This window comes from Rhea pennata, chromosome 9 (assembly GCF_028389875.1).
Source record: "Rhea pennata isolate bPtePen1 chromosome 9, bPtePen1.pri, whole genome shotgun sequence".
Taxonomy (NCBI): domain Eukaryota; kingdom Metazoa; phylum Chordata; class Aves; order Rheiformes; family Rheidae; genus Rhea; species Rhea pennata.
In genome coordinates this window covers 24,682,164-24,706,723 of record NC_084671.1, presented here as the reverse complement: position 1 = coordinate 24,706,723, position 24,560 = coordinate 24,682,164, and the positions used below count along the sequence as shown (strand labels likewise).

Genomic DNA, 24,560 nt, shown 5'->3' with positions numbered 1-24,560 from the left:
CCCACACCAACATTAACCTCCCTGCAGGAGGAGGGGTAGGGATGAGAGCAGAAGACTTCTGCAGATCCGCCAGCCAGCTGTCTCCTGCCTGATAACTCCACTCAGAACATGAAGTCCCTGCGAGCTCCACCAGGTTCTTGCCTGCCTTCCACTTGCTTTTGGTAGCAGCAAAGCAGCTGGTGGCCGGGGCTTTTCTTTGCTTACTCTGGCAGTGCTGGAGCCCCATACGACGCGTTGAAGGAGCACTGAAGGTATTCTGGGCACGCCGCTAATATCTGTCACCAGGAAATCACCAGAAATCCTAAGTAGGAGACTTAGTTCCACTCCTATAAGTGACCATACATACCCTGTTTTCCCAGGATTTGAAGATATAAACTATGAAAGAGCCCCCACCCCACTCCAAATTTACTAATACCCCGATGAAGTATAGTTTGGCATTGAAATCTGATTGAATTTAGGTATAAACTTCCTACATTTTTGATGTTTCTCTGACAAAAAAGTCATACAAGATTCCTTCCTTACTGTTCCTGTTAACTTTCTGACTATCTCTGATTGTTTATTTTTTTCTGGAATAAACCTAATTTCTGTGTAGATCCTGATATTTTTTTCCTCTGTTTTTATGTCTTACACAGTGCATATTCAGGCATGCCGTGCCCTGATGATAATTTCCATCCTTTTGGGATTCATAGCTGCAGTGCTCTCGCTGATTGGTTTAAAGTGCATACATATTGGATTGAGTAATGAAGACAGAAAAGTGAAGTTTGCTGTCACAGGAGGATTTATCTTTATTTTAGGAGGTAATATTGAAGCCGAAATGAGAATGCTATCAGTACTTTGCATTGCTTTCTCAACTAGACTAAATGAAATGAACATTTATTCATGGTTCAAAGTTGTACAGCCATCAAAGGAATCACTCACTCACGTGCCGCTTTAACACTTTTTTGGTAGGTCTCTGTTCCATGGTGGCTGTTTCTTGGTATGCTGCAATGGTTATGGCTCAGTTCTTTGACCCGTTGTATGCTGGAACCAAGTAAGTTAATAGATCTGTTGTAGCAAACTGTTTTGTGTTTTAAAGGTGGCAGCACTAAGTTCAATCCTTGGGGATAGCGTAAAACAGAAAAAGAACAAAAACTCGCTTTTGTCGTCGCTGTGTTCCGCACCATGTTCTGTCACGCAGGCCTGTGATCTTGGATGCCGTCTTCACGTTACATCTCCCCCTAGGTCCCTACACCCCGGCTGTTTTCAGGGGAGCGTGCCTCTCTGTGGGCGAGGTGAATCCCATTCTACGCCTTCTACCGAGCCTATCAGTCCAACGAACCTCACGTGTTTCTCATCCGATCAAGTTTTTTCTCCTTGCGTGTCAGAGGCAGGAATTGCTGTTTATGTAGCCTTGACGAGTGCGAGTTTCCACATTCCTATCCTAGGAACACTAGGAGGAAGATTGTTCTTGGCTGTCATTTAGGTCATTTTTTTTCATGGCTACTCCTTCTTTGGCATCAAATGTACATTGCCTTCGGTCCCTTTCAGGTCCTTCGTCACCAGTGCCTGCTCGCTCCGGCCGGTATTGCTCTTGGTTGACATGGTGTCTCCTGTGCCTGGGAAGACCATGGCACCAGCAGCCGCTGTTGTCCGTTCACTTTCTGAGGGGGCACTTTCAAACTCTGCTGCTGCTCCCTTTGGGAGAAGTGTGAGATGTTTAAATGCCTCAGATACGCAAACATTTAGAGCTAGGTACAGGTAGCTAGCACAATTCTAGCAAATAGCTAGAATTTTGTACCTCTCAGTCTAAATGCCAAAGATATTTTAGACTTTCACCTTTTCTTCTTCGTAGCATTGTGACGTAGACTTAATTGATGCTCACAAGGAAATGTAAAAACAATATACAAATCAGCTTAAGCTGAGCAGCAGTGACCTGCAGGGAGCTGAAAAATGTCACTCCCATGTCCTGCTTGTCTTAAAGAAGTTCAGTAAATATCTTTTACCATATATTAACAGGTCAACATTTGTCTGCCTTATGAATTAAAATGCAGCAAAGTTTGTGGGAGGATCAGCTCACAGAGCTGAGCCTAAACAAGCCTAGGGAGATGAAAACCCATATTCTCGCCTGATAGAGAAGCAGCAAGCTTCAAAACTAAATGCCAGCTGAGGACAGCTTATCTTTGGGCAGTAAGTTTATCAGTTGGTAGCAAGGGTAGAGGTGACTGGGTGATTTCTCTGGAAAGAGGGGAAGGCGTAAGGAAACAAACAATACGTTGTCTGCGAACATGAAAGAGCTGACTTGAGGAAGAGGGAAGGTTTTTAATGTGCCGATACCTCCACCAAGTCTATAATTTTTAGATCAGTAGAACCATAAATCTTCAGTTCCTAGGGTCCTAGGATCATATTTGAAGTGTTTAATAGGTTCCCCTTGAGGATCAGTATGAGAGGTCAGAGGTGCAGAGCTTTGTTATTAATCGAAGTACTTTAAGCAATTACTTTTGATGTTTTTAAGCAGGCCTTACCTTACCAAACAAGCAGGTACAAAGAAATTGCGCTTGTTAAGACCTTTTATTTTTATGTTTTCTGTCCCCTTGAGAGAATTATCTGAGGAGTAATAAATGTGTTAGAGGACCTAAGCAGCTGATGATAAGGAATTGCAGACAGTAGAATCATTAGTGAGTTTTGCAGTTATCTGCTGTTGCTGCGGGGCTCCAGCATCAATGCATGTTAATCAGTTACCGGTTTGTTTGTGTTCAGTAGCTGAAGAGAACTTTTAGTATATCCTTTAAACTTGATGTTTAAAACTTATTTTAGGCAGCAGTTCTTAGTGAAGTAACTTTGTTCGTTGGTAAAGGCATGCATACCGTGTTCTCTTGGGTGAGTTTATCCTCCTTGGATGCAGTGAGAAGGGCTAATTTTAATTCAATTGCAGGCCAGTATTGATCTTCATACTTACCAAACTGGCAAATGTGTTTCTTTTTTAGACTGCATGATTTTCTGCCTTCAGCAAATGAGTTAGTTTTACTGTTAGTTCTTAAAGAAACTTGCATACAACTGTGAAGGAGACCTTAATTCTCCTGCAGCTCCCTCCTGCAAACTCTGTTGGTATGATGACTGCAGCCTTTCCATCAACAGAGAGGCCACTAGTGAGCAGACAGCATTGCATGTGCTGGTCAACACTCTCTGGTTGTTCCTTACTATTCCTCCAGCATGCCCCCCTTGCCTCTTGGTGCCATTTGAGGTGATGATTGTCGTTTGCTCTGTGTTTGCACCATGCCCAGTGCAGTGGGGACCTGAGCTCTGCTCGGGGCTCTGCTGTGTGACGGGAGCACGGAAGGGAATGACCTCCTGGAAATCACCAGTGCCTTCCTGCTAACAACCAGCTCTGCAATCAGAAGCACTGATAATCTCAAATAATGATTTTTATGTTTAGAGATAGCAAGAAAATACACTTATCTGGTTTCAGCATACCTTCTGCACAGGCCACAAGATTTACCTTGCCCTTGCTATTGGCTGTGGCACTTAAGTCACCTGCTGGAGCTGAATGATTCAGACATTTCTATCTGTGTCATGAGAAATAGCTAACCACAGAAAGCAGTTTTCTATGGACATGATTGCTAAGTTACCTATAAACAGCTACTTACATAGGGCTAGATTTTCTTTCCTGGTAGGAAAGTCAGGAAAGGGTAATTGTTTTCTGTGTAGTCTTACAGCCAACTTAAAATCCCCAAGAATATTCAGCACTCTATCCTTGCTGTTTTTTCTTTTTTTAAGTTATTACTAGTTACTCTCTGTTGCTGAAAGACATCTATGAGTGATTCCAGGATGAATAAGAACAGCTCCTTATTTTACTGTATAGAGCAAGACCCTACAGGAAATCCCTCAGTCCAAGAAAATCACTGATAACAAATCTTAACCAAAAAGTAAGCATGATTGAACCTTCTACTGTTCTACTGTCTGGCAGGAGTTTGACAAAAAAAAAAAAAAAAAAAAAAAAAAAAAAAAAAAAAAAAAAAAAGGAAGTTTTTACATTTGAGCAGGAACTGTATCTGTGCTGTTGTTTTCTCCTGTGGTCTGAGACACCTACAGTACAACAGAGTTCCTCTCTTGTGTTCTTCCTTCACATGTGGTTATATAGTATGCTCTCTATCCAAGTACTAGATCAAGTGGTAATTTCTAAAGTTTGTCAGCAGCTGGACGCCCTTGTCCTGGGTTTTGGCTCTTAAGAACCTCAGCGAGTTAAAACCTGAAGAGGCAGGACTAACTAAGGGGATTAATGAGCAACGAACAGGCAGCTAATCTGAAATTCAGCAAGTGCGAACAAATATGCATGTAACTTTTCTTTATTTACTTTCCTTTTGAACTGTTCAAAGTGATTGCTTTAGATGGATTCTGTTTTTTTGAGAGTCATCCTTTCTCCTTTATGACCAACAATTTACCGAATGAACACAATTATTTATTGCTTCTTATCTTTATGGTTGCTTCCCACTTTCTGTTCTGTCAGTGGTTTAGCAGCACGCTTAAATATGCACTTCAGAGTTTTACTGAGCGGAGACAGAAATGGGCTGCTTCTCCTCTGCTAGCTATGAAGTTCCTTTCACTTAGCCGATTGCTGGAATGGAATTTGTTTGCTTGGTTCGTGCCCCTTACAGCTCAGTCTGAAGTAACCGCATCTGGTGTCGCACCCTGTAGTAAAACAGCAGAGAAATGTCTATAACTTCTCTATGTGATTCTGTTACTTGCTGCTTCTGTGAAAGGTTTTCTGTTTCAGGTATGAACTAGGAGATGCTTTGTACTTAGGCTGGGCTGGATCTGTTCTTTATATGCTTGGTGGGATCTTCCTGACCTGTTCATGCAAAGGGAAGAAAAGAGAGAAACACAGGTAATTTTGACTTTGTCAGTTGAAATAGCAACTGTCAGTTATATACTAGTGATACCCATTTTCTATCTGTATACTATTATCTCTCCCTCACCCCAGTATAATGCTGCAGCCCTATCAAGTCCAAACAGGAAACTGTAACGGCTAATTCAGTGCTACGATACATCGCAGGCTTCTGCCAAATGCTTGTATCCCCCAGTACCACACTTTTGATGATACATTGCAATCAGCAATCATTTGTTACTAGTCTTTCGTAATTCCAAGTACTGTTGATGCTGCTAAAATCTGTATGTCCTTTGTTCGGCCAAAAGTATATAAAAATATAGTATATTATAATTAAGTTCTTTGCCTGCAATGCTCACTACCTTTAAAATAAGCACATTTAAATAGTCATGTTTAATTTGAAGAAAATGTCATCGCATTTTCATCCTAAAATATAGATTGTTAGAAGCCTATGATTTTTTCTTGTTTCTCATGGAATGCTTTGTTGTGTATCGAATCAGGAAAAAAAGGGTAGATTTCTGGCCTCCATACTTATTCTTGCCTGGATATATTTTTAAAATTATTTGTACATATAGATGGTCCCTTTCTCAAGAAGCAGGATGATGATGTTAAAAATAGCCAGAACAACCCAAATGGCTGGGAGGATGCACAAAGTTAAGAGGATGACAACACAAAAGGAAAAAGAAACATCCTCACTACTGCTGGATTTAACCTGAGGAAAGCTATGTCAAAATAGCCAGTCAGTGAGAGTATGCCTCTGATACGCTATTGCATATTGAGCCTAAACTGATGTCATTTAAGTGTTATGGTAATATTTCATCAACCAATTTGGACTTTTGATCTGACTCACCCTACCCTGGTACAAAGTACCAAATATATTGAAATCTGTTGAAAATCGAGTAAAACATGTGCAGGCTAAAGACAGACAGTAAAAGTTCAGCATGCCGAAGGACAGATGGAGGAGTTGGTTTGACTCCAGATGCTTCTCTCTTCCTTTCTCATCAGCTTGATTCCCGTACTAAGAATTGCAGCCTGCACATTCTTGCTGCAGTCAGGGCTCAGTTTGCTCCTGCTTTAGCCCGGTGACTACAGGCCTCAGAGAAGAGCAGGTGTAATTTGGGAGCACAGAAACTGTCTCCGGTTAACAGCCCGAGGAGCCCACGTCGTCTTCTTCACTGCAGGACTGGCAAGAGCACGGCTGCTCTGATTGCGGCCCCCGTGTGAAGTAGCTACTGTCAGTGGATTGGATCCGGACCTACATGAGTAACCCCCACAGCAGCTGAAACTGTAAAAGTGTGCGCAATCCTAATTATTTTATATCTTTTTTTTCTTTATTTACAGTGGCAGCAAATATGGCTATTCCATGGGCCAGGCAATTCCTCAGCAGCACATTTACACTAAAAACTCTGAGGCAGTCACAAGCACCAAGGAGTACGTCTAACCTTACCTTTTTTTTTGCATTACTTGCAATGTTAGTGGTTTATGAACTCAAGTAAGAAAGTGACCTGGTTCCAAGCTGCAAGCTTTCATCTTAATTTGGAGGTGATACACATTTTAATACCTCCTTCTGGGAATGGGTTTAAAATGGAAATAGGCTTCTACAGAAAATGCTGTGCTGTGAAATCCTGTGGCATGAAGATTTTTTTTTTTCTGCATGCTAAGAAGCCTGGTAAAATTCAACTACAGTGTCTGGTATATCCTGACAAATCAAGAGCAATGGTTTTATATTTCGGGTGACTCAGAAGCATGGAACTGATATGATGTAGCTGACTGCAAGTTAATAGAGCTCACTGTTAGCAATGATATATTGTATTTTCATTAATAGTTCACTTCCCATTTTTGTTTAGCTGCTTCAGCTTTTGATAGTAAATAAGCCGTATTCCACTGACTGACTGAAATAGGTTTTTTTTGGTGAGTGGTATCATGGCCTTTGATAAGGATATAGTAAATATACTCTGTGCTTGAAGGCTCATGTTATACTGAAATTGTTATGTATGCTAGTCAAGATGATTTATAAAAACTTAAAAAAAAAAAAAAAAAAAATCCCTGAGAAACCACCACTCACCTCCAAACCTGCAGAACTGCAACAAATTCCATGTTGGAGGGAATGAAGATACCAAAGATAAATGGTATAGAAGGTCCCAAACACAACTGGAAGTGGAGAAAGCCTCTGATGAGCGTGCACCTTCAGATAACTAGAAGATAGCCCCATTTTAAAATTTTTATTTCTGTATTTTGAAATTTAAAAATAATTCTACTTTGATCAGTCTTTAACTTTGGAAGCTTCTGTTGCCCATGAATCATCTAATTCACGTAGCTGCGCGACGGCTCTGTTCCCCAGCGTTGCGCGGGCGTTCGGACGCGTGTCTGAGGCCGCCCTGCTGCTGGGGCCGGGTGTTGTGCACTGCGCCAGCCCTGCGACACCGAGGGTGAGCTGACGTCCCCGAACGCTCACGCTCCGAGCAGCGTGGAACGGGATTTTACGCTGCACACGCGCAGCTTTCACGACTTGTCGCTTTTAAATCACAAATGTATTAAAACAGTTCAACGAAACACGTCTGTATCGCCGCCTAATTGTAGTGACTTATGGCAAAATGTAAATGCAGGCTGGTTTGGAAGTTTCATGTGTTGTCCCTAATGCCCTAACAGATAACTTCAGCAGGGCAACCTGGCCTAGCAGAGCCAATCTAGCCACGGTGTGTGTGTACAGACACAGCGGACGTATTCAGCCACATTAAGGCATGAAGTTGGGCGTTGATAGATCTTACTAAGCTAAAAGAATGAAGATTGCTTTTAGATTGCCGGTGTCGTCATTTCTCCTCCCCTCCACTGTCACTACTCTTTCTTAAAATCATCTCTTTGGTATTTAGTAGGATATGCTTAAAAGCAGAAAAGATGTTTAACTTGCACAGTGGGAGCTGAACTCCTTACCACCATCTGTGTATGTTGTCCTCTTTTTTTCCTTTCTTTTTTTTTATTTTTTTTTAATATATAATCTTGTGATTTTTTAATATAGTTGAAAGTAAGGAAAATTCAGAGATCAGGCAGAGGCTAAGCAGTTCTTGTGTCAATGATGTCCCGCTGAAGACTGCACCTGTGGATGAACGTTAATGATGATCCGGTAGGTGAACTAGAAATTTGGGCCTTGATCTTGCATCAGCTCTTGCACTTATATCACTGGGAAGTTTAATTAAAAAACGAGAGTAGAATAAAACAGCTATGTAGTACCATAGGCGTTCATTCAATGCATTGTTATCATATTCAGCATCACTCAAGGGAAAATAAATGCTTAGGATAACCATTTGTTTACAGGCCTTCCACCACTTTTCTGTTTCTGTTGCTTTCCCCTGCGTATCGGCCCCTTTCCCCTGCACTTTCAGTAGCAATGCTCTTGATGACTTTAATGATCCATCACCTCATTTTGAGGAGTAAGGTCTTTTATTTATTAGTGACGTACAATGTGATAGTGATTTCTTTCTTTTTTTTCCCTGTCACAAACATCTTTCTTTTAAAATAACATTGTGTGATAATATTTTAAAGAGAACTAAGTCCTTTGCTCAGCAGACTGCTTTTGTTTCTGTAAGTCTTCTTCATATCTCTGCAGCTGAGCCCAAAATCCTGCATTAGGTTCTGCTTCTGGTCTGGCAGCCTTCACGGTCTAGAGAAAGAGGAGGGACATTGCAGTAACAGTGCAGGAATCAGGCAAAATAATTTATTTCTCTTTGTCTTTTGAGAAGATTTACTTTGGCTTTGGTTTCGCTATGCAATAGCGCAGCGATAGGTTGGTGAGATGCCCTTGCTCTGCGCCTGCTGACACCAGCTGGCGTTCAGTCCATGCTGCAGGACACGAGGAAGGGCTGTTGGTGGGGCTGGAAATGCGAGTGTCCCTCGCAAAGCGTGGCAAGAGCCTCTCGTCCTTACACTACAGTGAAGCCTGCTCCTGAACCTGAAAGCCTATGATGTCTCGTGCGGCACAAACCAGGTACCTGCATTAGGGACTTTTAAATCATATACTTGCTAGGTGGATGAAGACTAAAAGGCCTTAGAGTAAGTCATATCCACATACTTAAACACACACGGCAGCCATGCTAATAAAATTGAGGTGCTATTGTTTATCGCTAGCCTTGAGTTACTCAGTAGGCATCCTAGGTCATGGTTCTTTGCTATGTTGAGCGCTTATGTAGATGGTATCTATACCACAGCTTTAAGAGCAAATCCTGCAAAACACCTTCTGCAAATAGCTTGATTTTTTTTTTCCACTAACTTGCTTCATGTCACTGATTTTAACTTCACTTGTCCTGAATAAGCAAATGATAGTGGGTAGGGTCACATAGTCACTTTTGCATGCATATTTTGTTACCAGTGCTTAAAGCTTATTTGCATTTGTATTTGTGCAAAGAAACCTACTTTTGAATGCATATTTCTCCAAATAGGCTCATGGTGGTGGAAAAGTTTATAGCAGCATTTTACTCAAACAGCGAATAGCTAAAGATACGCTAATAAAGAAGCGAGAGCACCACGCCAGTGCTGTGCGATGTCACGGCTCGTAAGAAGCACTGCATTTCTCCCCCAAAGGCTAGCTGCCCGCAACGCGGGCACGGGTACGGTACCGCAAAGGCCTCCTCGAGCGTGAGGTTTCGGTGCCGCATGAGGTAGGCGGTGCAGACGGCGGCCGAGCGGCTGCGGCCGCTCTTGCAGTACACCAGGCACGTCCCGCCGCTCGCCACCGCTTCCTCGATGGCCTCGCCGCACCGCTCGAAGTGCCGGGCCAGGTCCTCGGCCGGGTCGTCGAGAACGGGCACGCGCAGGCAGCGGACGTGCCGCAGGCCCGGGAACGGCTGCTGCCGGGACACGTTGATGCAGAGGGTGACTCGGTGGTGCTCCAGCAGCGCCGGGTCGCGGGCGGCCCGCGCCGTGCCCAGCAGCAGCCCGGCCGCCACCGGGCAGAGCCGGGCCATGGGCGGCCGCGGGCGAGGGCGAGGGCCGGCCGCTGCCTGCCCGCTCCCGGGGAGGCTCCGTCCGGGCCGAGGCAGGCGGGTCCTAGCGCCGCGGGGTCGGCGGCCGCACGCGGGCTGCCAAGCTGTTGGCTTTGCACAGCTGCTCGTCCCATAGCGGCGTGTTGCCAAAAAAGAGAGAGAGAGAGCAAAATAATAATAAAAAAATAACCTTATCGTTGGCACAGAAAATGCGCTGCTGAGATCAGCACTGGCGTAACCCTGATCTAAGCTGAAGTGAAAGGTGGTGGTGGTGGGGGGGGTTGTCTCCTGAAACAAAAGTCTTTTGAGTGCCCAGAAAACGGTCTCTCATGGAGTTACGCCTAAGCACAGCCGCTCGGCTTGGCGTGTTACTGAGCCTTCCCCAAGGCTTGGGGGCGGTGTGCGGGCGGGCGGCCCCGGGGCTGCTTTACAAGGAAAAGTTTACGGCAGCACTTTGCGATGCTCTGGTCATCTTGTGTGCGTGAGGCACATTCTGAAACCATGATAAAAACAGCATAGTTTGATCGAAAGTAATTGTGCCAGGCTAATTTCTCTCTTTGAGAGAGTGAATTATTTACCAGGAAAGATAACTACAGCAGCTCTAATCTCTCTGGACTTCAGTAAAATACCCGCCTTTCGCACTGGACATGAAAAGGATATTTGCCTTTTTTTTTTTTTTTTTTTTTAAAGAAACCCCAAACAATCAATTGATAAATAGGAAGCATTTCATACAGGAGTGTGTGTGTGTGTGTGTGTGTGTGTGTGTGTGTGTGTGTGTGTGTGTGTGTGTGTGTGTGTGTGTGTGTGTGTGTGTGTGTGTGTGTGTGTGTGTGTGTGTGTGTGTGTGTGTGGCCTTTCTGGGCAGGCAAGAGGCCATCAAAGAAGTGGAACAGCTGCTTACTCCAGAAAAAAACCAGCTATAATTAACCACGTAAGGTCAGTAATTTAAGCTGGGCTGTGCTATTACTGCTCCTCCCACAGCAAGGATGTGGCAAGAGCCCTAACAGCGCTTACGAGGCAGTATGAACCTATTTATGTAAAAAAAAAAAAAAAAAAAAGCAGTATGTATTGCCATAATAACAACTATCTCCAAGTCCTGTATTGTCTGTAAACATTAACTCGTAATAGCGCGTTATCGATCAGACGCATCATTAGCTCCTAATGCACTAACACCTCCCCTTATAATTTTCAGTAGCAAATAATCTGCATCTCCATGCTCTGTCTGATCCAGGCTCCACCGAGCTGTTGGCCGTGCTCCAGCCACATCAGGAATATTAACCAACGCCTGGACGTGCCAAGGACGATGACGGGACCTTTCCCTGGCAGCTGGGTGACCTGAAAGGTCCCCAGGCCCCTCTCTGCTGCCCGCAGAGAGCATCCGTCTGAGACGGTGCCCCCACGCTTGGACGGCTCCGGGACCTGCACGAGCCCGTTGAGAAACATGGCTGTGGCGGAGCCCGCAGACCCACCGTAAAAAATGTGTTGCCCTGTCCTGTGACAGGGCTGTCCAGGCGAGCGCCATCCCACCACCTCCAGCACTTTCGCCTCCCTTTTTCTTCTCCAAGCCCTTCGTGAGCTCCTCGGCCCACCAGACCCAGACCTGGGCAGGCCTGGGAGGTGATGGGCGCTCCTGCTCGCCCCGGCCATGCAGCAGGGCAGCAGTCCCACGCTGCTGCGAGGGGAAGCAGGGCTTTAGTCAGCTGCCTTGCTAGGAGTGCTCCTTCCCAGCCGTGAGGCTGCAGGCGTCTGCCAGGCTCCTGGCTCGGCCCACTGCACTGACTGGTCGTTGTCTCCTGCATGGCCTTTCTCAGGTAGCATTTTTTTGTTTTCCAAAATTGCTCTGGGAGGCTGAAAGCCACAACACTAACGTGGAAGATGGCTGACTGTTCTTGCCTTGATGAAGGTCGTTTCATCAAGGAAAGGTTGATGAATCTGCCCAGAAGGTTGTCCCTTCCCTGCTCCCTACAGTGCTTCAGCTCCAAGGGTGGAGGTGGCATAGGACAAGGCTGGTCGTCATCACGGGGAGGGTGATTGCAAGCTAAAAAGTGCCCCAGATGCCTTGTCTTGGCTATGGAGCCATTTCACTCCTCTGGAAGAAGCTGGTTGAACTGCTGGGCTGAAAGTCTCATCCCCTTGATGGAATATCCCGCCCTGATGCCTCAGTCCCGGATCTTGCGGGGGCTGTTCTAGGGGTTTCTGTTCTTGGTGGTGCTGCTGTAGAGGTGTGGAGCAAACCTCAGGTACTGTTAGCCCCAGCTGCAGCTTGTCCTGGTGCTTCTGGCTGGCCCAAAAGCCACTGCTTGGCCAAGGGCTGTGCCATCTCACCAGGGGTTTCACCTGGTTTTTATGTGTCAGTGCCCTTGTGCAGACCCTCTAGGGAGCCAAAGGATCGCTTGCATCAGCCATACAGCTTTCTCAAGCTCTTAGGAGTTAATTTACAGATGTATGTATGTATGTATGTTCATCATCTTAACAAACCACTAAAAATGTTTTAATACACGAAAACAGCTCTACATTTAAAATCATAATTAGACACAGGGGAGGTAAAGGAGGGCTGCAAACCACTTTTTTCCTAGAAGACCAACATTTCTACACATGTCTGTATTGACATAAATTTGTGCATGTGGCATATAAATTGTTGTAATGGCAGGACATTACGCTAAAGAAAGAAATATCTACTGACTCGAGGGTATCACTCAATTTATTAACTTTTTAAGTGATGTTTGCTTCCAGGCAGAGGCACTTTGACTAGTTCCCAGCTATCACGTCTCTCCCAGAAACACTTCACTAGCTGCTTTTGACGAGTTACCTTGACTCCTGGAGACACAAACACGAACCTGCTGCACCGCTTCAGCCTCCGGCAGGTGCTCGAGGTCGAGCAGCCACGTCGCCGCGACGGGCCGGCGTGCCGCCTCGCTCGCCCTGAGCTCTGCCAGCAGCTGCACTGCTGCAGGGTCAGAGCAAGCAGTCAGCACAACCCTTCGCACTGACAAACGCTGATACCGGTTCCTCGGGATATTGCATCACAACGTCTTGGTGCATTGGCAAGTGAAAGAGACCATTTAGAAACCTTGCCTCGATGGCTTAAAATTTGGCTCTTCTTGTTTCCGCATGCACCATATCCATCAAATCCCTGCAGCTGTTCAGCTAGATTATACAGGATCGATTGCAGGGCAAACTTGCTTATATTTTCAGTATTTCCACTATACCTTTATAAACCCTGTGTTTTAAAGCAAGATCTCCTTCTTCAGGACTATTGACCATCGCCATGCCTTAAAAGGGGTGGCGGGGGTGGGGGAGGGTGTGGAGGAAAAAAAAAAAAAAATCCTCCTGCAAACCCAACTTAAATAGAAAAGAAATAAGACTGCCCTGTAACTATAGATTTAAGTCTCCAGCCTTTTTATTTATACAAGGATTCAAAGAACATATTTCAACTTTAGATAAACAGTGCAAGAGAGTTACAAGTACCTTGGTAACAGAAAGAAATAGATAACTGTCCAGCTATGTCAATAAGTGAAATAATTCTTCTTCCTGCAGATAGAAATGCATCTGTTTTTAAAGCAAAGGTGGACTTTAGATATTTTGTTATACCATAGCCCCTACCAAGCCCACCGGAAAACAACAGGCAGTTTGTCATTTGTAAATGGTAAGTAGCTGCGCTCTCAAAGCCTTTAACAACCCTCCCCCTTGGTTAGACGATACGTATTATGGCACGAAAGAGCAGGCTGAAAGAGAGAGACACTTGAAAATCCACGATTCCTGGCTCCACACGGTGCAGGGACGCGGCCTCTGCTCCCAGTCTTTGCTAGAGCATCAACCCCCTCAGCACCCCTTGCTAGAAGAAGGCTTTTCCGACCCAGAACACTGCAAGTCACCGCCGTGGGAGCCCCGAAGCAGAGGCTGCCCCCGACCCCCGCTCCCCTTCGAAGCAGCAAGCCCCCAGGCAGCGGCGCAGCCCTCCGCAAGGGACGCGCGCAGCCCGGGGACCTGCGCTCAGTGGGGGTCTGCGCCCAACAGGGAACACCCCTGGCCGGCGGCGCCGCCGCGGTCCCCATGGGATGCTGCTGGTATCCTGTGACTGCCAATTTTTGCAGCCCCCGGGAAGACTGAACCTATATCGTCCTCAGGACCCCCGAGGGACACCAGAAGCATGAGCATAAAGGCAGCAAAAAGGGGCAGATATTGGGAAGGGTTTCTTCTGCATAACAAATGTTTCTTGAGGCTTTTCCACATTAATGTGGCCTGCGAGGTTATTTTATTGCAAAAGGACCAATAACGTGGCCTATTAGGTGGTTAAAACATTAACTGGACCAGCAATACATTCCCGGCTTCGCGTTTAATGTGTCCCCTTTGTGCCCGTAAGAAACTCGCAGTGTAAACCAGGCTGGCAGCCAGCTGGCTCTGCACGGAAAAGGAGCCGGCAAAGACAGCCGAATCGTCCTGTAAAGCGAAACATTGACCGGGGTGTTCAGACTTTTAAACCCCCAAAGTAACCCCTCCCGCCCCCCCCCCCCCTTTTTTTTTGCAGAGGGTACGTTTTAATGCCCTGCTCTCTCTTGCATTTGCATGTAAAGTTTCTGCAGGATTGATTGCGGAATTTTATGCAAATGAAGGCTGATTTTTTTACTGGCAACACTAGTTAAAAAAAAAAAAAAAAAAAAAGACAGCATTTGTTTAGACCAATAAAAGTAATATGTGGACCTTGACATATTTCTAGAAGTAAATAAACCTGTCTACACCCATGTGCTGTGCATCTCCACCCCTGGGTTTTGATGGGTCTCGTGGCATTACCTGGCCCTTTAGCCAACTGCCAGTGTCTTGGAAGGATTTTGTGGCTCCCACTCTTGAAACCCCACTAGACTAGACCTGTTTTAACCTGACTAGAGGGGAGCACAAGTCAGGAAGGCTATGCAGTAAGTCACTGTCCAACCCAGCCGACTGTCTGTGCAGGGCCTCGGAGCTGCCGCCTTCGCTGCCAGCCCCACCACGAAGCAGAGCAGGAGACAACTCCCTCCTGCCTCGGCTTCTCTTCTCCCCTTAAGTTGCACATTTGAGAAACTGTTAGTGTGAAAAACTGGGCATTTTGCTCCTTTGTCAGCGCGCAACCCCCCCCTCCCCCCCCCCCCCCCCCCCCCACCGAGACCAGCACTGAGCCACAGCTCCTCCCCAGCAGGACCCAGGAGATGCTCCACCGTCTGCTGCGTGCAGCTGCTACGAGCCGCCGGCCCCTCTCCACCCATGGCACGGCAGCAGCTTGGGGTCCGTGCCCGCGCATGCCCGCTGGGAGCTCCCACAGCCGGCTGCCGCGCTCCGGCATCCCCAGTCTTTCTTGCTACCAAAACCAGGCACTCGCATCTGGGGCTGGGGCCAGAGGAGGAAGAGGCAGCACAACTGTCTGTCGAGTGAAGCATCCTACTGTGCATGTTTTCATCTCTCAGTTACCTACCACGGTACTGCACTGCAGGTAGAAATTGGACCGTTATTACTTGGGTTTAAAAAAAATGGCTTTCCAACTAGCATGCAAAGGAAAATACCCCACACCCCAACCCTAACACTCATTCCCAGTCACTGAGATGTAGGAGACCTACATCCAACATTGTCATCAGCTACAAGCTCTAGTCAAGAAATCCACCTGCGACCTTTCCAAAGAAAAAGGGAGTTCTGCATTTTTGGGTCCAACAGCCACTGCCAAACTGTTTTGGTTCGACCCGCCAAATCCGCACGCACCCCTACGACATACAACGATGGAGGTGAAGGAGCATCTCTGTCTGCTTAAGAAGCACAGTGGACCCCCCCCCCCGAAGAGCCCCCGAACGCGGCGCCCGAGGAGCGCGGCCGCTCGCAGTCTCTCGTCCGACGAGGCGGCGTTGCTCCCGGCCCCGGCCCGCGGGCGCGGGACGGGCTCCGGGCACTGCGCGTCCCGCCGCAGGTAGCGGGCCGGCGGCCCCGGCGGGCCTCTCTGCAAAGGCGCCGTTCAGCCCCCGCAACAACAAAATTCGTGGCAATATCAAAATTAAACCAATGAAGTATGGAAAGGAGGGCCCTGTGCTGGGGAAGGACCTAGAAGGAAGAAAACAGCTCGAGCACTGCCAGAAATAGCAAACAACTGCAACTTTTTTCTCCTCCCTCATTTCTTTTTTCTTTTCTTTTTTTTCCCTTTTTTTTTCTTTTTTCCTTTTTTTTTTTTTTTTTTGCCAAGGTGAATTAAATATGTCCTTTTTGTCGGTCGGGTGGTTGGTTTTGGCAAAGTGAAGCCCTCGGCCGCAGTCTCTTTCCCGGCTGTGCTAGCGAGTTACCGCCACAAGTGCTGCGTGGCGACAAAAGCCGCCGAAAGGAGGATGAGGAAGGCAGAAGGCAACGGCGTGCTGCTGGCCCCGCTGACGCCGTGTCCCGACTGCTTGGGAATGGCGTGCGTTTCTGGCTGTCTGGTGCTGGGGCTCTTAGCGAGTCTTTTGCCGCAGACGTCGTCAGGACAGCCGTCACCGCTCCCGGAGCCGCTCACGTCGTCACCTGCGTGGGGACAGGCGGCCGGTGAGCCGGGCCGGCCTTCGTCGCCGCAGCGCCGCGCCGGGTGGCCTGGCCTTCGGCGGGGCCGCTGCGGAGCAGAAATGCGCGCAAAACGCCTCGCGCCGTCGAGGCAGCCCCCAGCCCCCTGCGCGACGACCCCTCGGCTGCGGGCCGGCCCCGTGGGGCCTCCGCAGGCCGCCAGGACCGGAGGCTTCGCCCCCTCGCCTGCCGGTGGATCCCTCCCCGGCCCCTGGGGCTTCTGCTAAACTCACTCGCGTCTTGGAAATCCACGTCATTCCCGATGTTGGCGTTGCCCAGCCGGTTTGTCATGATCTTCAGCTGCATGATCTGCTGGCGAATGGTCATATCTGGCTTGGTGATGTCCACCTCCACCTCTGGGTTGTTAATCTGGTTAGCCAGGCCATCTCCCATCACCTCGGGCAGGTAACTACAAAGGAAAGAAAGCAACAGGTTTCAGTGCCTCCCCCCAAAATAAGCTCCCCTCTCCCAGTAGAGATGCCAGCGATAATCCATCAATTCTGAACCACAGAGAAGCCACAGGCTCTTGCGTTGCTGTGAGGGGGCTGGCTCTAAGGATGGCCACACTCTGCTGCTAGGGGCCAGGCCCTGTCCAAGCCTGGGGCTCACCCTGAGGCCACTTCATGAGACCACTGCTTCATGCCTGGCTCTGGTCAATGCAGCTGGAACTGATGCCCTTTACCAAATCCTCCCACCCAGTGAGAGCAGACAGGGCTTGGAGAGACTTTAGTTCCCTGGGAGCTGTCAGCCAGCAACTCAAGCTGCATTTCCCTCAAGTCCCACGTTAGTGTCCATCAGGTGCTGCAGCTCATCGGCATTGTTGGGAACCCTGCGACATGCCGAAGCACCAAAGGCTTCTGGGCTGGCAGAGATGGGCAGGCTCACGGTGGGGGACACAGGAAGACAACATTTCTGATCTTCCCTTGCAGCCGCACTTTAACCATCAGCACCGGTGGGAACTGTTTCTGCAACAGCTGGATTTCACCTTGGGGCCTCCTCTCATGAAGGAAAAGCATTTCAAAGCAAGTATGCTTAGGAAGAAAGGCATGCAATTCCCAGTGGCAGCTCTGGCATTTGCAGAGATAAATCCACCTCTCCTGCCAGTGGGTCTGAATGCACGCAGTATTGCAAAATTAATTAATTAGTACAAAACAGCACAGTTTTATTCCACAGCAATTGCATTTTGATGCTTAAAACCCCAACACACACACACACACACAGCAAAATAACAACAGACGTTAAGCTCACAGGAAGGTCACGGGAAACTCACAGGATTTTTTCAGAAGTGGGGCATTGCCTTGGGCAGGGAGAGACCTTTCTGCTCTGTCCCAGCAGGAAGGGATGGAGGGGCTAAGGTGGTTTGGATGGAGGGGGTGAAGGTGGTTTGGCTGAGGGAAGCTGAGGAGATATGCCATTGCCTTTTACTAACCCTGCAACGATGTCCTGACACTCTCTGCATACCTGCCCTTGGTCATCCCGTTCCAGCACTTGTCGTCTGCTGCCGAGCTGGCCGTGACCTTCCTGCTGCACAGCACGCCTGGCAGGGTGACCCAGTAAGACTTGAGCGCTGTCAAGTTCCCTTTGGCATCTAAAATCTGTGAAGAAAGAGGGTGCTCAGGGCTAGGAGAGCTCTGTCGGGGGACAGTACTGTGGAAGGGACAAGGATTTGGGCTTTTTTCCATTACAGGATCACACAGCCTGTTCTTATGTAGATAGGGAAGCAACACTAACTTTACCCTAAGTACCAGCCCTCAACCTAGGCACTCAAAACTGAAGGACACTGCTGGTACCATGAGGAGACTCAGAGGGAGAAGCTCTCCGGGTCATGAGGGGAATGGGGAGAAGCAGCCTTCACAGGAGGCAGCAGGGCTCTGCCAGGTGGGACAGGCAGGCATCCGTGACCGAGGAGCCCCCAGCAAAAGGGATGTAGGGATTGCAGGAATCACAGAGTCCATTGCCCAGGGGATCCAAATGGTCCATAAAGGACTGGTCCTAAGAGAGCTGCAAAGCCACAGGAACTTTGGTTGGCCAATGTTATGGTAGCCACTAGGCTCCACAGACCACATCTGTCCATAAGACCCAGCACTGTCCCTGGAGGGAACCTGTGTTTCCAGCAGCCCCGGGCCAAACTAGCACAGGAGTTCCTCCACGCTACAGACTCCTGCTTCCCCGCAGAGCTGCTCAGCATGGCCTCTGGCACACATGGCCTGTGATGCCAGCAGGGGAGGAGCTTTGAAGACCAACTCACCAGCATTTCCAGTGCTAGTGTAGACGGTTTCGCTTCTAACGTGACCTTCCCTCGCCTTTTCTTATCTTCACTACTGGAGCCTTTTGTGTTGATTTTGGGATTTCCACAGCCTTGGAAAACCTGAAAACAAACCAAACTCTATCTTGTGGTTTGACACACTTTTCTTAATTAATTATCACTCCATGGTTATGCTTTTTTCCCTGAAATATTTTTATATTTCCTGTTTCTCTGGGGGATCCCTGAGACTTGGGCTTAATTTTTGGTCAGATTACTTGTGTGCCATGACTTATTTTCAGCAGATGGGAACTGCTTTTGGCTACTGTTTTCAGGCCAAATATTCAGCACAAACACAAAATTAGCACGTGCTTTTGGATGACTCATTAATGTTGATACTCAATTATTTCTGTCAAGTTTATCTGTTCCTATTACAATTCAAAACAAATTCTGGGAAGTATTAGAAGAACGAGATAGGAGTTGGCCACATTCATTATGCCAGAGGCGTGGGCCTACTCTGATGACTTTTGCAATAGGCATGCACCAAGACAGTATAGCAGAATAGACATGTCAAGATCTGAACTACTCCTTAACTTTGGGTATCTCCTCTTATCCCAACTACCTGCCCAGATTCCCTTTAGCCAAAGGAGAGAAGAAGCACTTCAAAGGCAAAGCTCCTCTTGTCTCTCCTTTAGGATGAAATGAAGGGATCCCTGGAAGTGTCTGTTTCTCTCAGTCTTTCCATGACTAATCCAGAGAGTGACACCTCCCCTGCAGATACCTGCTGTTCAGGCAGCTGTGTCTCACTCTGGCTAAGGTAAATGGTGTGCTCAGACAGCAATTTAAAGCAAATGCCAAAGGTCATGAGGGCTTTCAACAATGTCTGTTTGATTCAGGAAACAGAAGCCCTTTCATTGAAGAAGAATGCCATCTGATTTGAAAAGGTAGCTCCAAGTTTGTTCCAATTATTACCTGTGTGCTGCCAGACGCTATTGATAAATCCGACTTTGCACAGAATCTCCTTAATGCAGAGAAATCAAGAACTCGGATGCTAGCTAGCATCGATAGCACAGCTTGTACCGGCTCCTCTGGGGCTTTAGCTAGTGGAACCTGAAAATCATCAGTGAAGTCCTCATCTTGGCAAGAGCGCTCTAGGTAACAAGGATCATCATCGGCGTGTCTGAGGGACATTCAGCCCAGAAACCCCCTCCAGATGTGCACTGTCCTGCTAAGCAGCTGGCTCCAACAGACCAGGGCACTTGGACTGATTAGTTCATCTGTCCCCTTTGCTCAGTGCAAAAAAAACACCTTTGAAAACTGAAGGACTGAAGGACTCTTCCGCATCCTTTTCCCCAAATCTACCTCTAGGCTGAGCAATGCCTGGGGTCTGATCCCTGAGCTCTCTTCCAGCACGGCACATGCTGGGGCAGTGGGGAAAAGTGGCAGGGAAATGAGGCACCTCATGTGCACCCTACCCAGGGACAGCTTTAAGTTGGCAATTTTATAAGACCTCAGCTGCAGCCTGAGCCTGCCGCCCTTGCTGTTAGAGATAAAACTGCCGGGATTGGCCTGAGTCGGTCCTGAGCTCATCTGGCAACAATATCCTTATCATGTTTATCCTGCAGCACTCAAAACCAGAGCCACAGGGAGTTTGCCGAGCACTGCAGGGGGAAGGAACCTCTCAGAAAGCATTTTGTTGGTACTACAACAAATCTAGACATTAGCAGATTTCTCAACAGCAGAGCTGTGAAGATCTGCAAGACCCTGACAGGTGGATCTGTGGAGGGGAACAACCCCAAGCAAACTGCTTTTCAGATGGAATTTCAGTATCTTTATGAAACACATCCCAAGCCTGCATCCATACGGAGGAAGAGGATGGCATTTGGCACAGTTAAGGTTGAGGAGGGGATGCAAATCTTTGGGCAGATCCTTTAAAGCAGATTAGCTATAATGAGTTCCTAAGCCTTGCTCTGCAGGCTGCACTAAGCCTGGTTCTCCTTAGTTGTCCATGCTTACAGCTGCAGCCAGCTGCCAGCTCCCGAACTCTGCTGCCAGGGCCGTCATGTTTACCTGGTTGCAAGATCATACTGAGAACATCATATTATCAAATATGCTTGGTTGCGCCAATCAACCACTGATGAGATTAGACTATTTACACCCTTTTGCTTTTACTGCATTTATTATAGGCCCCTCAGGAATACCCTTCTGTGCAGATGATGCCTTATTTTTCCACTCCAGGGGCTTGCTTTTATGTGGACAACTTCAGTCCTGGCTAACAATGGGAGAAGAATTACTGCCTTTCATGTTAGAAGAGAAATCTAAATGAGTACTTGGATGCAGGTGCCTCTCTGTGCCGTGATGAATGCCAGTGAAGCCATGCTTGGCTAAGCAATACTTCTGGTCCTTCCCCTCTCTGAGATCCAGTCAGTACCTGCCCCATACCCTTTACCTGCATCTCAGTTCCAGCTCTGGGATAACTGTGAGGATCTGGAGAACACTTGAGCAAAAAAGCAGAAGGCCTAGCGGGCTGTGTTTTTGCCAAAGCTTTTCTCATTTGCATCTATAGAGGAGACTGTGGTTAATGGATAAACACACTAAAAATGGAGACCAACAGAAGAGAGCTTCTGCAGTAAGCTCCTTGAAAGACAGGTGAGGATCATGAGAGCCTGTTTTACAGCCTCCAGATTGACTGCCAGATTGTGGACCTGTCCCATAAATACAACCTGATAGCCTGGAGTTTCCATTGCAGAACATCCCCCTAGGCAGGCTACTGCAGCTTCTGTCCATCTCTAGTGTAACAAGCGCTGTGCACTTTCTGTAAAGGCCTCAGCTCAGTGAAAACACTTCAGAGCTCTTTAGATGCACACACAGAGGCACCTGAGAGCAAATGGCACCAGGCTTCCCACAGATATTGCAAATTCAGTACCATCTTGCATGCCTGCACCTAAAGAAAGATAACCGATGTGGTCAAGAGGAACATTTGAAAACACCTCAGAAAGTTTTTCTCTACATAGGATGGGTGGTTTCTCATCATTAGAAGTGTGGGCATTTAATCTCTCTCTTTCTTCTTTCATCTCCCATATTTCAGTTGAATGCTGAGCACAAAAAGCATTGGCCCTAGTAATCACACATGATGTATTGTCAGTGAGTCCCAGGCATACACTCTTACCTTGGCTGTGATTGAGTCTTTGTTTTCTTGCAAGTTCGAAATAGCTTCAGAAATTCTCATGTGAATAGTTCCTATTACAGTGTCTACACTGTACGGTCCAGCAATCCGATCAGCCACTACGATCAGAGAATCTAGCAAAATAATGACAGAGACACCTTTTCATCAGACTTTATACAAACCGAGTTAGAGCATATCCTCACGCTGGGAACGATGAGCTCCATGTAAATGGAAAGTGCAACCTATATTCACACAAAGGGACCAAAAGCTGCTGGGGTGCTACAGAAAGGAAATTTGGTGCAGAAGTATTAAGTAGCATACAACAATATTTGGAGGTAACCCTCCCATCTCATCGCCTGTCTCAGCAAAGCACTGCAGCCACCGAGCACGGGCAGACTGGTGTCAGCAAAGCACCAAAGGAAGGTGGATGGGAGCAATAGCTTCTGTGCCAGCAGAAGTGAGAAAAGAGTATTTCACATCACCACTTCTGGAAAGACAACACGTGACCGACCAAGGAAATGTCATGCAATGAAGGCAGAAGAGCAGATCAAAATGCCCGCTGCTAAACCAGTCAGAAAAGAAAGCGAGTGACTGAAAGGTGCCTGTTTCTCTGCACTCCCCCTTATCTTAAGGACTGACTGCAGGCAGTGCTCCCGCCTGTTCTGGAAGCTCCTGCCTCACTGGAGTGGTGCTTGGCTTGCAAGAAGTAACCAACCTCTGCCAACACCAGATGTTTTTCAGCACTCCACCTGGGCTTGAAGTGAGGACAAGCAAATTGCCCACATGGCTCATGGCACTGGGAAATGCCATGGCATATGAAGGCCGACATCCTCAGTGTCTAACAAAACTTGAAATAGGATCTTAGGGCAGAGCCACAACTGGCTTAGACATCTACAATGGGATTTTTATACAGTCTGAGTTTGTAAATTGAAAATTATAGTTCTGACAGCCACTGCTGAGATGCTGCCTGTCCCTGAGGAACCCTGGACTCAGTTCCTGACCACTTCTGCTTTTAGGACTCAGTGGCTTAGAGGACTGGCCATGCATAAGTTTCATCAGGATTTAGGGACTTGGCATTCAGTTACACGTGACCTCAGACGCTCCAGTGTGGTCAGTGCCCCCAGGACACACCAAAAACCTCCTGGCAGGACTAGGGATCTGGCAGAGTGCAGTGGTGGCCAGCTTCATCTGGAACAGAAAGTGCTTCAAGTTCCTGTGGCTTGTCCATATGGAAGAAAACAACTGTGATGGCTTCATGTTGATTTTTCCTCTCTATATAAGGGGGGGGTCAAATCCCTAGGTCTAGCTTGAAGAATTGTACCATTAGCAAATGGAGTGATTCATTAGGAGTGATTAATTCTTTTATCCTAATTCCTGATACTTTGCCCATCAGCCTGGCAGGAGACTGTTACAGCAGATGGTGTGATGTTGTAGAAAAGCTTATTCAGCATGAGTCTGCACAGGCAACGTTATTCATGAATAATGAAACCACCAGGTGAATTATTCCGGGCACTTAGCTGAGTAACAGTAAAACATCTCTTGCATCCTCCACCACCCCACAGTGCATATGTGCCATCTGTGATACTGCTCTAAAGGACTGACGCTATCTGTGGGGTGCACAGCTCATTTCCTGTGAGCAGCAGTCCAGCCAGACAGGGCACAAAGAAAGCCCACCGCCATTCAAACTTGCGAGGAACTCATTCAGCTCCTTGCCTGGGCAAGCCAGCAGGACTTGGCAGAAGGACCCCAAAGGACTTCCACGAGGTCTCGGTGAGGTTTGTGCAGAAACACGAGGTTCACAGTGGTGGCATGTTAATAATGAAGGCCTGATTCTGAGCCCACTGCTATCAATTTAACAGTATATACAGCCTTCACAACTACGTAACTCAACCCCCTTGGGTTCTTAGAGCATCTTGCAGCCCCACAGACGTCCCCAAGGATTGCCACATTGCCTTGGGGACGTGAGACCTGAGCTGGTCACAAAGAGAGAACTTGCTTTGCAGATGTTTTAGACTGCCAGAGTCACTGCCTGAGCAACACAGTGGCTCCATCGTACAGCTTGCAGTCTCAGACAGAAAGGGAAGCCCCCTGCCACATCTGCACCCTATGGAAACAGGACATACGTTTTTGCTCTACCCTAGCTGGACAGAAGCAGAAGGCTGCTGGGAGCAGAAATTTACCATCATTGATGACATTAAGGAATATTATTACTGTGGAATAAGAGGAAGGGGAGATGACTTACAAAGCCCCCAAGCTCAAGTGTCCTGGTAGTCTAGCTGGACTCCAAGCTACCGCCTTCTGAGAAGCCCAAAAGCCACACAGGGGGCTGTGAGGCAAGAGAAAAGGCCAATCTCAAAGCTCATTTGATTTGCTGACTCCCTCCCATGAGCCCAGACAAACATCAAGGCTCCCTCAGGCCTCACTTCAGGTCTAGAAGTATAACCTCAGAGAGAAACAGCAGCTTTCCGGGTGACATTCTGTGGGCACAAGGAGGAGTGAGACCTCTACCAGCCAGAAGAATAGAGTTAGATGCAAATAGTTTCCCCAGTCGGAAAGGATGTGTGCTGCTTCACAAAGGTACCATTTTCTAAAAGTAGACCCAAGTAGCCCTTAATCTGCATGCATTGGTTCCACCAGTCTCTCTCAGAAGTAGAGACAGCAAGGGCCTCCTGTGACCCCACAGAGCCCTGTGCTTCCAGTGCCACATGTTACACGATTTTTTTTTTCCTGTTCCAGACTTTTGTCCAGCTGAGGACCCCAGTTCACATT

At 47.5% G+C, this 24,560-nt stretch overlaps 3 protein-coding genes across 3 annotated transcripts in view; 1 reads left to right on the top strand and 2 right to left on the bottom strand.

Moving 5' to 3' along the window:
• Positions 1–7,414, top strand: part of LOC134144023 (claudin-19-like) — an 18,851-nt gene extending 11,437 nt beyond the window's left edge. The window contains exons 4-7 of the mRNA XM_062582595.1: positions 633–797; positions 949–1,030; positions 4,751–4,861; positions 6,203–7,414. Of these exons, the coding sequence (XP_062438579.1) occupies positions 633–797; positions 949–1,030; positions 4,751–4,861; positions 6,203–6,302 (458 nt within the window). The 3' untranslated portion in view covers positions 6,303–7,414. The remainder of the gene's footprint in view (positions 1–632; positions 798–948; positions 1,031–4,750; positions 4,862–6,202) is intronic.
• Positions 7,415–8,395: 981 nt separating this feature from the next.
• Positions 8,396–13,101, bottom strand: DUSP28 (dual specificity phosphatase 28). The gene is given in 6 exon segments (XM_062583079.1): positions 8,396–8,438; positions 8,440–8,519; positions 9,472–9,901; positions 11,117–11,282; positions 12,647–12,784; positions 13,047–13,101. Coding segments are annotated over 6 exon segments (912 nt in total).
• Positions 13,102–14,978: 1,877 nt separating this feature from the next.
• Positions 14,979–24,560, bottom strand: part of GPC1 (glypican 1) — a 165,503-nt gene continuing 155,921 nt past the window's right edge. Inside the window, exons 5-9 of the mRNA XM_062582842.1 lie at positions 21,795–21,925; positions 18,632–18,751; positions 17,845–17,978; positions 16,617–16,792; positions 14,979–16,347 (exon numbers count right to left, since the gene is read on the bottom strand). Coding sequence (XP_062438826.1) covers positions 16,130–16,347; positions 16,617–16,792; positions 17,845–17,978; positions 18,632–18,751; positions 21,795–21,925 — 779 coding nt within the window. The 3' untranslated portion in view covers positions 14,979–16,129. The remainder of the gene's footprint in view (positions 16,348–16,616; positions 16,793–17,844; positions 17,979–18,631; positions 18,752–21,794; positions 21,926–24,560) is intronic.